Source organism: Cebus imitator, unplaced genomic scaffold (genome assembly GCF_001604975.1).
Source record: "Cebus imitator isolate Cc_AM_T3 unplaced genomic scaffold, Cebus_imitator-1.0 Scaffold60, whole genome shotgun sequence".
In the NCBI taxonomy this organism is placed as follows: Eukaryota; Metazoa; Chordata; class Mammalia; order Primates; family Cebidae; genus Cebus; species Cebus imitator.
The window spans coordinates 639,057-657,607 of NW_016107375.1; the positions used below are offsets into that span (position 1 = coordinate 639,057).

The following is an 18,551-nucleotide window of genomic DNA, read 5'->3' on the forward strand; positions in this document are numbered from 1 at the left end:
CTTGTCCCCACAAAAAACACAATTAGTCTGGCCAGGTGCAAACTTGTAATCCCAGCTACCTGGGGAGGGTGAAGTAGGCAGGATCACTTGAGCCTGGGAAGTCAAGGCTGCAGTGAGCTGTGACTGCGCCACTGCACTCCAGCTTGGGCAACAGAGTGAGCCCCATCTCAAAGGGAAAAAAAAGGGTTTTAACATGAAGTGTAAAGTACATTCCATGTTCTCTGAGAACTCATGGGTTGGAGAGAGAGGTGGTTTACCTAACAACAAGCCCACTATACAAAACAGGAGTTAAAGGAGGCTCGAAAGAGCTCTGCAGGCTGCTTCATGGTCGACATGGGCTTTCCCAGAGTTCTATCCTATAGGGACACCACAGGCATGACAGCAGTCACAGGTGTCTCCAGCCCTGCCCTCTTCCTGTGCTTCCATGACCTGCACTGCCCCTGACTTCTCCCGGAAGCAGCACTGTGGCAGCTGCTGCTGAGTTGACCATGGCAGCGCTGCAGGTTTTCTTCAAGTGAAGGTTTTCCCAATGGCCCAGCAGCCCTAGGTCCCCAAATTCACAAGAGATTTGTAAAAGGTTGTTACTGTCACAGTCATTCTAGTTCTGAAGGTGGGAGTGGGTTTGTGGGTGCACATTTTATTATTACACTGCATAATTTATGTGTTATGTTCATTTTCATTTATCAAGTATTACACAGTATGTATGTATGTACGTATATATGTCTGTATTTATTATTTTGAGATGGAGTCTCGCTGGGTTGCCCAGGCTGGAGTGCAGTGGTATGATCTTGGCTCACTGCAACCTCCACCTCCTGGGTTCAAGGGATTCTCCTGCCTCAGCCTCTCAAGTAGCTGGGATTACAGAAGCACACCACCACACCCAGCTAATTTTTTTGTATTTTTTATAGAGACAGGTTTCGCCATGTTGGCCAGGCTGGTTTCAAACTTCTGGTCCCAAGCAATCCACCTGCCTTGGCCTCCCAAAGTGCTTAGATTACAAGCGTGAGCCACCACACCAGGCCCAGTATTGTTTTAATTGTTTTAAATTCCAATAATTATGGCCAAAGGGGTTGTTTGCAAGGTTCTAAGGAATTTTGCAAAGCACAGTTAGCACTGGAGCTCGCATGGCTGATCCTCCTGCCTGTCATCGACTCCTGCTTGTAGCCTGAGTCAGATGATGCCAGCTGTCCCTGCCGCCAGGACTAGTGAGACTGATTCTGTCCCTGCTGAACTCCTGCTTCCTGGGCCCATCAGGTAGATACCTGTGGAGAGGCTTGGCTGCCTTTCCTAATTTAAATCCCCTACACTTACCATAACTGCTGTTGCATTTCTGTTTCAGGGATGTTTTTAGCTTTGCCCATTTCTATAGGTTTTCACTGGCAACTCACTAAGGTCGCATGCTCCAACTCTTGCTTTCACCTTTTTGGTTCCAAAGAAGGAATCCTCAAGAATGCTATCACTGATGGTGAAGAGATGTCCACAGATGACAACTATGAGGCAGCCCTAGAGAAATGCTAGTCCTGATTGGAGCGCTAAATCAGAGGCCATCTCCAGAAGAGTCAATTAATTAATGGAACTGAAAGGTTGTCTGATGTGACTCACCGTAATGAAGGAATTTTATTATTCTGTTGCAAAGTTGGGGGCTCAAATGAGAGCTACACAGAAAAACAAGCAAATAAATATATTGAGGCAATTAACTTCCAGAAAAAGGCAAAAAAGGAAAAAAAAAAGTTGTATTAGAAAATTTACAGAATGGCCCAACTGTGAATAATGAATTAATCAAAAGTTATGATTTACTGTATTCGGTGAATGGGTAATAATGGTGGTAGTAGTGGTATGAGAGAGCTAACTCATCATTTTCCAGAGTAGGAAGTCAGTAGATGTCTACATTTAAAAATAAAAGAGAAAGAAAGATATGGCAATATGAGTATGCTGTTTAGAAAGATGTGGGTAAACCCAGAAAAAAACAGCTAAGAAACAGGAATGTGAGTGGAAATGGGGAGGTAAGAAACTTGTCTTTCATCATAAGCCTCATAGTAATGACTTTTTAAAATTCAAACTTTGAGATATAGATTCACATGCAGTTCTAAGAAACGACACAGAGAAATCCCATATACCCTTAACACAGTTTCCCCCTGGGCAGATCTTGCTAAACGATAGTACAATATCACACCAGGATATCCACATTAAAAGTCAAGATAGACAACATTTCCATCCCTGGCAGAATCTGTTCCCTTTTTAGATTCACACCCACGAACCTCCCATCCTATGCCCTCCCTTGGCAACTACTAATCTGTTCTCCATTTTTGTAATTTTGTCAGTTCAAGAACATTTTGTAAACAGAATAATCCATAATCTTTTGGGAATGGCTGTTTTTTCACTCCACATAATTCTCTAAAGATTCATCAAAGTTACTGGATGTATTAATAATTTGTTCCTTTTCATGGCTGAGTAGTATTCCATGCATGTACTACAGTTTATTCAGCCATTTATATGTGAAGGACATCTGTGCTGTTTCTAGTTTTCAGTTGGTATAAATAAAGCTGCTATAAACATTCAGGTAGTTTTCATATTTCTCTGGGATAAATGCCCAGGATTACAATTGTTGGGTTATATGGTAGGTACATGTTTAGCTTTTTTTTAAAGGAACTGCCAAAGTCTTTTCCAGAGTGGATGTACCATTTTACTTGCCCACTAGCAATGTGTATATGTGGTCCATTTTCTCTGCATCCACACTAGTGGATGATGCTGCCACTATATTTTAGTTTAGCCTTTTTATGTGCTATGATACATCACTGTGGTTTTAATTTGCATTTTTCTAATAGCTAGTGATGTTGAACATCTTATGTGCTTGTCGTTTGTATATCCATTTTAGTGAACTGTCTCTTTTTATCTTTTGCCCATTCTTTTTTTTTTTTCTCCCCTCAGCCCCTTTTGCCCATTTTCTAATTGGATTTTATTGAGTTTTGAGAATTCTTTATATATTCTAGACATGAGGCCTTAATTGAATATGTGGTTTGCAAATGTTTTCTCCCAGTCCAAAACTTGTCTTTTTATCCTCTTAATAGGGTCATTCACAGAGCAAAAGTTTTCCATGTTGATGAAATAAAATTGATCAATTTTCCCATTGCTGAATTGAGCTTTCGGTGTCAAGTCTAAGAACTTCTTGCTTATTTCTAGATCCCAAAGATTTTGGTTATTTTCTAAAAGTTTTATAGTTTTATATTTTAAGTATGTAGTCCATTTTTAGTTCGTTTTTGTACAAGGTGTAAGACTTGGGTCAACATTCATTTTTATGTGTGTCCAGTTTCTCCATCATCATTTGGAGAAAAGGCTAGCTTTCCTCCATTGAACTGCTTTTGCATCTTTGTCAAAAATCAATTGTGTGTATTTGTGTGGATCAGTTTGAGTTCTCTTTTGTTCCATTCATTGGTCTATGTGTCTATCCCTCTACCAATAACACACAGTCTTGACTACTGTAGCTAAAATATCTTAAAACCAGGTAAACTGATTCCTCCCACTTTATTCTTCTTTTTCAGCTTTGTTGTAACTATTTTAGTTTTTCTTTACGCATAAATTTTAGAATAATCTTGTTTATATACAAAAATATCTTGTTGAGATTTTGGTAGAAATTGCATTAAGCCTATCAATTTTAATAAAATTAAAATCGACATCTTTACCATGTTGAGTGTTTCAATCCATAAACATGGTATATTTCTCCATTTGTTTTGATCTTTATCAGCATTGTGTAGTTATCAGCATGTAAGTCCTATACATGTTTTGTCAGACTTACACCTATTTCCTTTTTAAGTGATTGTAATTGGTATTATATTTCTACTTTGTGTTCATACATTTATTGCTAATAAAATTTTTGTCTGTAGAGCTTCTATCTTGTGTCCTTGCTGGACTCATTTATTAGTTACTTGTTTAAAAATACATTCCTTGGGATTTTCTACATTGACACATCACCTGCAAATAGGAACCATTTTGTTTCTTCCTTTCCAATCTGTATATCCTTTTCATGCCTTATTACACTGGCTAGAACTTTCAGCATTATTTTGAAAAGAGTGGTAAAATCAGACATCCTTGACTTATTCTCAATCTTAGGCAGAAACCATTCACTTTTTCACCATTAAAGCATAAAATATTAGGTGTAGATGTTTGATAGATGCTCTTTCTCAAGTTGAGGAAGACTCCTCCATTCCTATTTTTCTGAGTTTTTATCAGGAATGTTTGTTGGATTTTGTCACGTGCTTTACCTGCATCAATTGATATGACAATATTTTTCTCCTTTAGTCTGACAACGTGGTAGGTTTGACTGATTGATTTTCAAACATGAAGAAGTCTGGGATTCCTAGAATAAACCTGACTTGCTCGTGTATTTTTTAAAATAGGTTGCTGAATTCTACTTGCTAATGTTAAGGATTTTTGTGTGAATATTCACAAGGGACACTGATCTTTAGTTTTGTATTACAGTAATACTAGTATCATAAAACAATGTAGGAAATGTTTACTTCTCATGTTTTCTGGAAGACTACAGAACCAGTGTTATTGTTAAGAATTCTCCAGTAAAACCAGCTAAGCCTGATATTTGTTTTTTGAGATTTTAAAATTATGAAACTAATCTCCTTAATAACTATAGACATACTCAAATGATCTATTTTATATTGGATGAGTTATGGTAGGTTTTCAAGAAATAGGTCTGTTTCAACTAGTTTGTCGATTCATGTGTGTGGAGTTGTTTGTAGCATTCTCTTGTTACCCTTTTGATGTCTGCAGATCTGCAGAGTCTGGTGATCTTCTGTTCCATTCCACATATGGGATTTGTCTTCTTCTTTGTGGGTCTTACTAAAGGTTTTTCCAATTTTAACTTTCCAAATAACCAGCTATTTCATTGGATTTCTCTACTGTTTTTGCTTCAATTTTATTGATTTCTGCTCCGATCTTAATTTCCGTCTTTTGGCCTGCTTTTTATTTTGCTCTCCTTTTTCTAGGTGCTTGAAGTGGGAGCTTAGAGTATTGAGACATCCCCCTTTTTTTCCTAAGGTTTGCATTCAGTGCTACAAAGATCTCTTTCAGCACTGCTTTAGCCATATTCCACAAACATTGGTGTTTTATTTTTATTTTCATTCAGTTCATGATTTGGTTAATTTCCCTTGAGAGTTCTTCTTTGACCCATAGATTACTTATAAGTATACTGTTTGGAGATTTTTCTGTTTTCTGTTGAGGATTCCTAGTTTGATTATACACTTCTTTTACACTTTGGCCCATGATATGACTTACCTTGATTTACGTCGTGTTCGCATTTGAATGTTGCTGAATGTTGGATGGCTTATACTATAAATTAGATTTTACTGGCCGATAGTATTAAGTTCTTCTATAGTCTTGATTTTATGTTTTATTCTATTGATTGCTGAAAGAGAAGTATTGTAGTCCTCAAATATAGTTGTGGATTTATCTCTTCTTTTTTTTCTTCACATATTTTGCTGCTCTGTTGTTTGATGCATACACATTTAGGATTCTTACGTCTTCCTCATGGACTGACCCTTTCATCATTACGTGTCCCTCTTTGGTATTTTCTTTGCTCTGAAATCTATTTTGATATTAGTATAGCCCCTTACAGTTTTCTTTTAATGTTTACCTGATATGCATCTTTCTATACTTCTTTCAGCTTGCCTTTATTATTAAGTGAAGTGACTTTCTTGTAGACAGTATACAGTCGGGTCACATTTCTTGATCCATTCTGCCAGCATTTCTTTTAATTAGCATAGATCGTTTATATTTAATGTAATTATTGATATGTTAGCAGGTAAGTCTCCCACTTTCCTTTTACCTTTGTTCTGTTTTCTGTGTTCTTTTTCATGCCTTATCCTGAGTCAGTTTTTGAGAATTCTCAACATTTTTGAGAATTTCATCTGTAATGATTTTGTGTATATATCTTTGTATATTTTTTTCAGTAGTTGGACTAGAAATTTCATTATGTATTCATAACATCACGGTCTACTATTGTCATTTTACTAGTTTGAAATGTAGAAAATCTATTTTCCTATAGGTTCCTTTACTCTTCCCTGTTTATAATTATTTTAAATATCTCCTCTTTATACATTTTGAACCACCTCAGGCAGTGTTGTAATTTTTGTTTCAACTATCAAATGTAATTCAGAAAACTCAAGATGAGAAGGAAATCCTACTTATCCACATTTTTGCTTACCATGGTTTTTTGGGTTTTTGATTTTTCCTTCCTAATGGTCCCACTTTCCTTCTATCATTATTTCCTTTCTGCTTAGGCAACTTCCTTTACTACCATTCAATTAAGGTAGGTCTGCTGGCAGTGGATTCTCTGCTCTCCCTGAACCCCTCCTATGCATCTGTTTGAGACCTAGTGGTAGCCCAACAAAACTATCAAAGTATAGATGTGGATGCTACTCCAAAAGTAGGGCCAGAACTAGTGACATTTTTCTTTTAGAACACAAAGGGCTGAGGAGAAAGGGCATTACAATTTATCAGTGAGATAACAAGGGTGGGAAAGGTTTGAAGAAATGATGGAGATGTCCTAAGTTTTGAGACTGCCATTTATGGGAGAGTTGTGATGCAGGAGGAGACGGAATTAAGCACAAAGAATTAAGGGTCAAGAGCAGAAGGCGGACAAAGACACAAAACTGCCCTTTTTCCTGAAGTGGTCCACAAAGGAATGTTCTTCCTTTTTCTCAACTGAATGCTTATCTGCTATCCTCTTCAAGTTCTAGCCTAAAATATAAATTTCAGGTTAGCAAACAGGTGAGAAGGAATCTTCCAGCCTGATAAACTCTTTAAAACTCATGTCAGCAAGCTTAGAAAGAAAATGTTGATGTGGTCATGCTATTTACAAGCCATGGCCATAGAAGCACCTTACATGACCACCACTCCCCTCCTGTTGACCCCCATTTCATAGAAAAGGCAGATGGGAGAGAAATAGCTTTTCTTATCCCTTAGATGAGCAATGAAAGGGTCTCCAATTTCTAATTTGTGCTTCTCCTTTAAGCAACCTGGTTCTTATAATCCCCTAGCACCCATCTCTCTGATCACTCCACCTTCTCTTTTTAGATGAGAAAAGAATAGGGACTGTTCAGGGTCATATTTTAAATGTCACATTTTCCATTTCAATGGCCAAAAAGCAATAAAGGAAAATGTTGACCTAAAGCTTGAAAATTTTCTAAGTGATTAGAAACTCTTTCCAGATCGAAGACATCCACAAGCTTAAGAAAAAGAATGAGCACATGATTTAGTTGGCTTTCTCTTTTAATCAAAAACATACTTTGTTACAGAGTTCTCAAGAAAGGTTCAACTATTTTTTAGCCATAGACTTTAACCAGGCAAAAGTATACAGAAAGCCATAAAGGAACTCCTGGGACTTTCAACTGACCAGTTGTCCCCAAAGCAGAAGTTAAGAATGGCTCTTCTCTGGTTTCTGGCATAACTGCATTCCTCTGAATTTAGGGGAGGAAACAGTTGGGGACTACGAACACCAAATCTGTCCCCAACCCCCCATTCACTTCTTCTAACTGGGCTCTGCAGCCCACCAGGTTTTCATCATCTATAAGCATTCACACTTTTCCCTTAAGTCACATGTCCAATGCATTGAACAGAGCCCAATACTTGAAGAAAGTTTGCCAACTCCATGTTTAGTCTTAATCAATCCAAGCCCATGAGTCCTTCTATCAATGACAAGCAGCCCTTGCAACAGCAGCTGGTTTCATCCCTTCTTTTCCAGCTACCACAAAGCTGGCCTCTACCAGGACTCCCCAACCCCCCACCCTCAACCCAGCCCCAAGGAAGGCCCCCAGGTCCTTGAAACTATTGAGTTCATTAATTATACTCATCCAAGGGTAGGCTAGAAGAGAGCTCTGAATGATCCAGCCAAAAGCCACTTAATTAAAATGGACCTAAAAAGAGCCATGAATAAAGTTAATAATTATCTACTGGTATTGTTTTCTTGAGTCATATAAACCAGTTTAATTGATGCAGTTCAGGGGAATTTCCTTGTTTTGAGCATATCATCACTAGGCATTAACAATAGGTTTTCAATCCATTTTCACTAAAAAAAAAATTACCAGCACACCACTTAGGAGGGTGGTGTCACACACATACAAACTCAAAAGCCAGAATGTCATGACTCAAAGAAAGCCTTAAGAAACTCTGACCAGAGATAACAGAAAAATCAAGGCTTTTCCCTTTCAGGGGTGTGTGTGTGTGGGTGTGCGTGAGTGCGTGCGTGCGTGTAAAGTGTTTATTGCAGCCCCTAAGGTGGTGTTTTTGGTTAAAATTAAGCCTTAAGGACATACTATGTAACTTTTTGTCCATAAAAGAAGAGTAATAAAATACCAAGCCTGGACTCCTTTGAATAACACGGAAATAAGTAAAAAGCCCCCTCAAACAGCAGAGCAAAGATAAGGAAGAAATCCAAAACTGCTGCAAGGTAGCCAAGGTCACTTAGAATTTCAGAGCTGGAATAATGAATCTACTCCAACTCCCTCATTTTACAGATGAGGCAACTAAGGCCCAGAAGATAAATGACTTGCCCAAGGTCACACATCAAATTCACGGCAGAGGGCAAACTAGAGAGAGCAACTGTCTGGCCCAACCCAGAGTCATTACTTTCAGGTTGAACAAGAACACTGGCTCTGGACCTATTGAGAAAGCATTTAAATAAACGGTGTGAAAAGTATCCACATCAACAGAGGAACGATTGTCTTCACCAAAGGTTTTCCTTAGTCCTTACTACATTTTTTTAAAAAAAAGGAAAACAAAGCTTCATTCATTCATTTATTCATTCAAGTCTGATGTTAAAATCCCTGAAAACACCAGCAATTATTTTAGCTACTCCTTGGGGCAGGATATCAGACCCTCAATTCTCATAAAGGCACCTATAGGTCAAAAATATCTGTACAGGACTAAGGCCAGAAGGCAGGGCTTAAAAGGGGACACCAAAACAAAACAAAAGGCCTTAGTTTCCCAAGGTTTGTTTTGTTTTGTTGTGTGTTGTTTGCTGGTGTCCTCTAGGCAATGGTATTGTCTCTGCCTATTGATGCTAATTTAGCAACCCTTACAACCCCAGTTTTTGTAGCATTCAAGTGGAAGTAATGAAACCTTGCAAAATATTCTAAGGGGGAAAATATGAATATGACTCACTTCTCTCAACTACCTGAAACTCAGCAAGAATCAGAAAGCACTCTAAGAAGTCAAACTGACATCAAGTGCCGATGCAATGGGATCCTTTTCAGCACTTCACAGCAAAGTGTCTTGGGTCCTGTCCCAGAATTTGTACTTGTGGTTTAAAGAAAGTTCTAGTAAGTTTGGTTATCTGGTTTCCTTGCCTAAGCAGTCAGAAATGAAGAATCAGAAAGAGAACAAGAAAATGCTAAAAGGAGATACACTAACACCCACATATGAATGGTAGCTATCAAAGAGAGAAAAAAACCAAGAGGGAAGAAGTGGGTTAAAAAAAACTGAAAATTCAAAGCCATAGTTGTCTGAGACCATTTAGTAAAGGCAACACAGTCCTGCCTGTTTTAAGAGCCCCTGAAGTCCACAAAGATAGCTAAGCACAAAAAGAAATGTTACATCTAGTATATCCTGATATACGTATTAAGTAACTCCACCAAAAAAAAAAAAGGCTAAAAATTAAAACATTTTACTGCTTAAATAAGGCAATTTTGGATTATGTGGAAAATTTCATTCCACAGTGATACCAGATAAACTAGATAAGCAACTTAGCAGCACTGCGACAACTGCTAGAGATGAGGCTGGGCCTAGGATGCTTTTTGCATGAATAAAGCCATGGACTTTTTACATACTTCTTGGTATATTCAAAGAAATTACTCAGTTATCAGGGGGAAAAAAATGGAAAGGGTTGCACAAGATTCTCATAGCCTATTCTCTGTAGTCTTTGCAAAAGAGGATTTAGGAGATTATTTAAATAGCTGTCTGCAACAAGATGGATTCTGCCTTTAGAGAAAAACAACAACAACAAAAAAAAACGCATTTCTTCAAGCTGAGTGCACCCCATCTACAAAAAAGTTGTTAATTGGCTTTATAGGTAATTGCTTTCATATACTCATTTACCTCAGTAACCTAAATGTACCATTTTCCCAATCTGCTATCATTAAATAAAATGCCAATAAAATTGGCAATAATGAAGGGAGCAAACTATAGAAATTATCAACAAAAAGAACTCTATCCCACTCAAACAATAAAACTGCTTCTCCCAAAAGGTTCTCAGAAAGGGTGTAAACTAATGTGACTCTGCATAAAATAGTGAGTAACTATTAACCAATTACCATCAAACGGGCATAGAAACATTTCTTTACCATTTTATACTTTAACCTCCATAGACACTTAAGGAGCATTATGGTAAAATGTAAAACTTTCCTTCCCCAGATGACCACAACTCACCTTCCTACAATTAGCAATAAACTTTTAAAATAAGAAGATATCTATCATCTGGGAAACATGACATTTTGCCTTCAAAACTTGTAATACAAACATCCCCTTTACACACCACACCCTGCCCCATAAAAACGGATTTTAAGTCTGAAATGTAGCACAGCTATTATGTGTTCAGTTGACTTGGATGTCTCAAGTATGGCTCTCCTTAAGCCAGACCATGCAACCTGTAAATCTGCACTGTTCACAGGAGGAATGGGAATAGGCAGCCTATTTAGTGGTTACAGCAATACAAATGAGCCATGTCTCTGGAAAAAGCAAGGTTATATGGCAGTGATTTATTGTCATTATCTTTGTATGCCAGGGGCAGTAAACTATTAAAAATGAGATAGACTATATCCCACAAAAGGATCCACTCCCTGGAAAATAAAGGCAACACCATGAAGGATTCCCTTTGATAATGCACTGAAAGGCACTGGACAAACGTGGAATGAGGTCTCACGCTGGGTGTACATGGCTCATCTCTCTCATTCAGCTTGCACTGAAATTCAATATTTTGAGTCTTTAAGATATGAATTAGCTAGAGAAAACCCACCCAGAACCATATCCTCATCATAATTTTACCCTAAAAGTAGACAAAAATTTTAAACCTGTGAGAATCTTTAGTCTTATTCATCAAAGATGGCTACCGGTAAGAAACAGAAATATATATTAACAACCAAGCTCTCAGGAATAGCTGATCATAACATACTAGATGTTTTCTCAAAAGCATGTGACTAAATCTAGGTACAAATATAAGCACTTAACAACTAGAAGTATTTCTATACTTTATGGCTCTTAGTAGAAAGAAACCAAGACAGGTGGCTTGGCTCCAAAGAGATACTTCTTAACAAATATTTTCCACATACTTTCCCTAGATGATTAAACATGAAAACTCCTTAAAGTAGAAAAGGAAGTAATGAGGCCAGGCACGGTGGCTCAAGCCTGTAATCCCAGCACTTCGGGAGGCCGAGGCAGGTGGATCACTTGAGGTCAGGAGTTCGAGACCAGCCTGGCCAACATGGCAAAACCCCATCTCTACTAAAAATATAAAAATTAGCCAGGCGTGGTGGCGGGCACCTGTAATCTCAGCTACCCGGGAGGCTGAGGCAGGAGAATCAGTTGAACCTGGGAGGCAGAGGTTGCAGTGAGCTGAGATTGCGCTACTGCACTCCCAGTTGGGCAACACAGAGAGACTCTGTCTCAAAAAAAAAAAAAAAAAAAAAAGGAAGAAATGAATTATATCAATGTATGATTAAGGTTTTAATCAAATCATCTGGATTTTTAAAAATCTGTTATTCTAAAACTCACTCCTATTCCTCATTCATAGTAAAATGGACCTAAAGTTAGCAATTTTTAGAAACGATGTCCTTTTAAAAAACTGCCAATAAAACTTAAATCATTAAACTTTTACAGAAGAAAATTAGGTCTTTACTGAAAGAATTTCTAAGTACTCAAGAGTACAAATCAGTTGGTAGATAAGTTATTTAAAAACAAAAGTCATGTAGCTTGGATCAACATCTGTTTAAATCACAGAAATAAGCAAACTCAGTGGTTTCCAGGATGGTCTATTTAAAAGACCTTCTGGGCAAGGCAGTAGAAGCTGTGTTCATTCCAGGTGATATGAGGAGGACTATCACACAAGTGTTTCTATAGCTAAAAGTCCTCCAAGCAAAAGTAAAAGCATCTGAAAGATAATCGTTGATTTTATTTCACACAACTCTTTAGACAATCTATTTATCATCTTGTAGACAATCAGGCCTATTTCTGCTACAGTAAAATAAAAATTCAAAAAAAATAACCAACTCTATACATGATACACAATGTCCATGGGGAAGTCCTGGTAGAGTGTGAGGGAAAAAACAAAGCTGCCCAATAGAACTGGCTGTTGCCTGTCATTTAGTAGAAGGTACCTCACCACTGAGATTGGACTCAAAAGTGCAAAAGACAAAAAATCTTAAAAATCAAACCTAGAATTCAACTTTGTATGTTGAGATTCGGTTTTATTTATGCTACCAGCTAGGTAAAAAGCATACATATTGTGTCTGTGGTACAGTCAATACATCTGCAACTTTTCTACTTAAATTCTCTATACAAAGTCACTGCCAATTGATATGATCATTGATGGCAAGGGCTTAGAATAACCAAAAGATATAAAAAAGTTTGCAGTCTTGCCCCAAGATACAAAAACTGAATTTTAAACAATATCGTAACATACATGATTTAAACATTATACGAAAAAAAGTCACATCAAATCAAGTACAAAAATATCCAAACTACCTATTATGAACTGTAATGTTTCCATTATTCTGCACAGTATTTAACATAGAATTTAGCAGTTTCCAAAATACTCATTATTTAGTTTAAGCATTGCCACCTTTGCAGAACAGTGAGACATTAGGTAGAGTGACACTGCTTTTAGTGTTTTAAAAAATACAAAACCTTTCCCTGTGAATTAATGAAGGAAAAGAAATTCCTCTTCTAGGCTTTTTAGCAACCAATCTTGTGCCTAGAAATACGGAAGAATACATCTACTATTTAAGAGGGTAAAAGTATACTTCTTGATAAACAGTCATCCATTAGGAATAACAAATGTAATTTTAAATGACTTGTTTTGTCTGGTAATTTTAAGGGATTCTCAATATACACACAGATTAGTGTTTTTTGCCTTGGCAAAAACAAAACTGAAGTTGCAAGACAATCTGAAATGATTTTCACTAATAAAACTTGCAAAAAATATTTTGGATGAAAGGTTACAATACATTATTATTTTACTTTTTAAAAACAGTAAAGTTACTCTTGGTAAAATTAACTCACCCACATGGCACATTATTTTTGAAGTAAGTAGGTTCAACAATAACAACTTGTACACAAAATAACAGGTGAATTAACTTTGAGAACTTTTCTGCCTTTAAAATCAGCAATACTGGATTTATTCTGTAGAATGATACACATGTTGATGTTCTGCAGATAAAAGGCTCTAAGACGTTTTAAAGGGCTAAATTTCTAGCACTGGAATGATTCCTTCATACATAGTGGGTGAAGAATTAATAAGAATGTGTTTCTCTTAATCTTCAAGCTCTGAGCCATGCCTGAAAAGTTCTAAATAGGAAAAAAAAAATGTTTTAATCCAGTTTCTGTCTGCTAGGAGCAAGGCAGCAAACACATTTTCAACCCTTTATGAAAAGATAAAGCAGAACAAAAGTGAAGTATATCTTCAGATTATAAACAGGATTGTATTTTATAGTCCACCATCCTGATAAGGTTAAGGGCCCCAAGACCTCAGTCTAAAGGTTGTGGGTCTGCAATCGGCATGGTGTGAAGTACTTCATCTAGGAGCTGGAGGGCACGGTGTAAGTGAATCTCAATCCAGCAAGGCGTTTCTTTGATGCTCTGTCTTGGGTAATCCGGTCCCCAGCCTTTCACGAAACTCATCCTGAGTATGCATAAACGACGAAGGTCATCAACACCGATTCCAGCGGCAGCTGACAGGCCTAACAGAAAAGATTTGGAAGACATCAGAGGGACAGGGTGATCTCTTCCCATCCTCCCTATATTCTAAATTAATAAAGTGACCAGCTTTCAATATTTCATTCTCCTCAGCATATAACTTCTCTGCTAAAGTGCCAAGAAGTAACTGTAGATCTAAACTTTATCAACACGCTGAGAACTTTTAGTTAAGGAACTTTACATTCCACATGTGTCTTCTAGCTACAACCAATTATAAAGTAAATTACCACAATCCACCAACACCTCACCTATTTTTCTCTTTAGAAGTGGAGGTGAAGGGATAAGAAACAACTTCTTTTCAAGACATAGTGTGTGTCCACATGTTGGTTCTAAAAGCCCTACTGTATAAACAGCCTAGTTCAGAATAAGACATAATAAAGGGGCAGTTAATATTCCTAGTTCCACTAAGACCTCTTAGATGACCCAGATGAAGTCTCTCTCTCAATTTCAATGTGTAACAGAGTAATACATTATTACTCAGTGGTGGCAACTGATAAGAATATGAAATTTAATAATAGTTCCGGATACTTCAGTATAAAAGCATGTTTGTAACACTGAAACTAGCAAATTAATGATTTAGATCCCCAAATTTTAAAAAATCAAATTCTCTCAATGAATATGCCTAATCTACCTCTAAATTGTAAACTCCTGAACATAAGTCACAATAGAGACTGCATCTAATTTTCCAGTGAGAGCATACAGTCATATAGTCCATCTGCATTCATCAATATTACAATGAAACTAATGGGAGGAATTTGCATGTACTGTAGAGAAACCTGCAGGGCCACTGCAGTTTTCTTAGCCAGTGTGATTTGCTTACCACACTGAAGAGGTTAAGAACAGGGGTTGAATGAATCACTAGTTATGCCTTCAGACGTGGAAGATGGGTGCCACGTGTTTCCATCATAAAAGTCTATAGTCAGGAGTTTAACTCTGCAGTAAAAAATTCCCCATCAGTGTGAAACCTGGCACACAGTTCAATTTTACCCTAAAATTAAAAAAAAGTCTACAAGTTACCAAAATACCACTCTTACTTAGTTTTCTCTCCATGTTTAGCACACTTTAAAAAAAAAAAAAACTGGAGAGGTGTCCAATTCTGAAATTGAAATATCCTTTCCTTACTAGAATAAAGCCAAGCACTTCAGTAATTACAACCCACCCCAGCTGGTGAGGCAGGAATTATAATAGGCATCAGCAAAAAAAGAGGAGATGGAATAGTATAATGTAATAATCATCCCCTTTCTCCTTTATCCCATACTCCATTTTTGATACAAAAAGAATGCCAATAGGGTCACAGGCAAAAAGCAACTATTACAGAACAGATTTTACCAATTCAAAAATGTAATCATCCCAGTCAAAAGGACTTTAATTTCTATTATTGCTCAAAGAAACTAGTCAACTGAGTAAAACAAGATAAAAATATAAACTATTTTATCTTTCTAAAAAAAATCAAAAGCATACTTACTGATAGCTGGAGCTATTCCACCTACTGATCCCGGGCCAGGGATGTTTCCTGCCACGGCTGCTGCCTGGGCGGCTGCTGCAGCTTGTGCAGTGGCCGCCTGCTGCTGCATCTGTCGATGACACTGACGCAAATCAAAGACCTTTTAAGAAAAAAATTTCATATTATGAGCCCATAAAGAAAAATTTCATACATCAAAAACCAATGCTTGACATACTTAAAACTCAGTTTCATTTTACTTCTCACACAAAAAGAAGTAATTAAAACATGTAGATTTTTATGTACATTGTGACTGGTTATAAAACTAGTTAGGAAAGGTGGCATGGAGCTCACCAAGATCATGTTAACATCACGATGGCTTTGGCTGCCACACGCCTCTGTATCTTTTAGTTTGATGTGGGTCAGCTGTTATTGTCCTTGTGAAAATCTGTGTAAAATGAACAATTAAGAAGTCCCCTTCCCCCTTTCATAACCAAATTGCCAAGTTTTCCTTAGGCTAGAGTTGATAGCTTTTGTCACCTGGCCAACTTTCTGTGTTATAATTCTTGCTTATTTGGAATTTAACAAAATGACATTGTTGCTACATGAGAGACATCAATATTTTTCAGAGATGCATACTTCAGCAAATAGAAATAAAATAATATCCAGGACTTGTTTTAAAATACTTAAGAAAACAAAAAAAAATAGACTAGATCAAGCAAATTTAAAATCATAACTACTTAATCTGTGTAATAGGTACATGGGATTTCATTACTTTCTCTCTACATTTCTTTATGTTTGAAAATGTTCATAATTTTTAAAGAAAAAAAAAGCCTAGTTTTAAATCCCAACAGTGATATCTGCTAATTATATGGGTTGAGTTTCTTTTATCTATAAAACGGGAATGCTAAGTGTACATACTTTCATGAGGTTGCTGCAAACTTGGTATAGTATAGAGTTACTTATTTTGTTTTTGGCCTACCCTGTAGTCATTTACCTTTCAGGATGAGTTAGAGAGTTAATAAATAATTTCAGTTTCATCAACCAAGTGGAAAACTGGCATAGTAAGGAAGGGGTAGCCATATCTACCCTTATGCTCATGAAAGTACTGGAAGGTTCTTTTAATAAGCAACAAATTACAGATAATAAATCATATCACCTTTTTTTTTCTGGGGGAAAAATCTTCCTAAAATATTTGCTTATTTGCATTTTTAAAAAGCACTGGAAGATTACACAAAAATCATTTGTAAGAAAGGAAGACAAAGACAGGGTAGAAGCAAGGCTGCTCAATTTTAAAACAGGCTGCTGTTTTAAAGTCACTTTAATTTCTGAACCATGTGGCTATATTCCTACTCTAAAGGGACATGGATATTTTTTAAAGTCCTATTATGTACATAAAGGACCCAATATGAGCAAGCATAATTATTCTTGAAAATAAGCTAAGTCAGAGAATACAGAATTAGTTGATGATAAACAATAGTTTTAAAACTTAAACCATATATTTTCAGATGCTTGAAAAAATTCTGATCATCTTCAACCATGGTATTTACATGAACCACAAAAACATACAATAATATATTCTCTCCAAACAGCAAATCACACTCCTACTTATTCCTATTTCTCTACTCAGTGTCCATAGCCTCAAAAAACCTTTCCCAATTAGCACCAGTGAAGGACAACACTTAGAGATATGAATTTGTCAAATATACATGTATGTATTTCCTGGACTAACTATTAGGTCCTAAAATACTTTATTAAAGAAAGCATGACAGGGGCATGGTGACAGATGCCTGTAATCCCAGCACTTTGGGAGGCCCAGGTGGGAGGATCACTTGAGTCCAGGAGTTCAAGACCAGTTACAACCCCACCTCCACGAAAAAATTTTAAATTTAAATGAAAGAAAGCATGACAAAGTCAGGATCTAGAAATCAAAAAGCCTACACTACCCAAAACTGAAACCACTACTTTCTCAAATTTCTCAATAGTCCATTTATTTCAAAACTTCTGGGCTATGACATTTGGAAGGCATTACCCAGCACAGAACAAAGCAAAGACTCAAAACATTTGAAATGGTGAATAGCTCTACAACCTAAGGAAGGAAATTAATGAACTTCATTTTTTTACAGCAGTTTTAGGTTCACAGCACAGTTAAGCAGAAAGTACAGAGTCCCTGTCCCCACACACAACCTTCCCCCACTATCAACATCCTCACTACCATGGCACACTTGTTACAATCAATGAATTTACAGTGACATATAATTATCACCCAAAATCCAGTTTACATAAAGGTTCACTCTCGGTGTTATACATGCTATGGCTCTGTACACATTTATGATGCTGAACATCTTTTCATATGCTTGTCTGCCATCTGTATATCTTCTGTGAAGTGTCTGTTTACATCTTTTGCCCATTTATTTATTGTTTTTTGTTAAGATGGGGTCTTGCTTTGTTGCCCAAGCTGGTCTTGAACACCTGGGCTGACGGGTCCTCCCAGATCAGCCTACCAACTAGGTGGGACTACAGGCACATGCCACCATGCCTGGCTTTTTTTTTTTTTTTTGGAAAGGTGAGGTCTTGTTCTGTTGCCCAGGCTGGTCTTGAACTCCTGGGCTCAAGCAATCCTCTGGCCTTGACCTCCCAGAGTGCTGGGATTATAGGAGTTAATCACTATGCCCAGTCTATTTTGCCCATTTTTTAACTGTGCTGTTTATTTTATTGTTGAGTTTTAGGAGTTATTTGTAATTTTGGATAACAATCCTTTATTAGATGTGTCTTGCAAATATTTTCACCCAGTCTGTGGTTTGTCTTCTCGTTCTCTAAGCCTGTCTTTCACAGAGCAGAAATGTCTCATTTCAATGAAGTCTGGCCTATCAGGTCTTTCCCCTTCATGGATCATGTCTTTGACGTTGTATCTTAAAAGTTCTCACTTTTTCTCTTATATTATCTTGTAGAAGTTTTATGGTTTTATGTTTTACATTTAGGTCTCTACAACCATTTTTTTTTTAACCATCACTAACCAAGTATGGTATGTACATAATCTTCTTATCTAGAAGTAGGGAATAAAACTTAATTATAATCTCCAAGATTCAAGCATGCCTTTAACATTAACACTTCCCCACCCCATGAGTCATTTAAAAAA

The 18,551-nt window shown here is 37.0% G+C and overlaps 1 protein-coding gene across 3 annotated transcripts in view; it reads right to left on the reverse strand.

Annotated features, from left to right (window-relative positions):
• Positions 1–10,478: 10,478 nt before the first annotated feature.
• Positions 10,479–18,551, reverse strand: part of SMAD4 (SMAD family member 4) — a 34,307-nt gene continuing 26,234 nt past the window's right edge. For 2 of the 3 annotated variants that reach the window (XM_017529570.2, XM_017529568.2), the window contains 2 exons: positions 15,437–15,575; positions 10,479–13,955 (listed from right to left, as the gene is read on the reverse strand). In XM_017529570.2, coding sequence (XP_017385059.1) covers positions 13,744–13,955; positions 15,437–15,575 — 351 coding nt within the window. In that variant the 3' untranslated portion in view covers positions 10,479–13,743. Of the gene's footprint in view, positions 13,956–14,791; positions 14,905–15,436; positions 15,576–18,551 lie in introns of all 3 variants that reach the window. The other variant, XR_005200434.1, reaches the window with a different exon arrangement.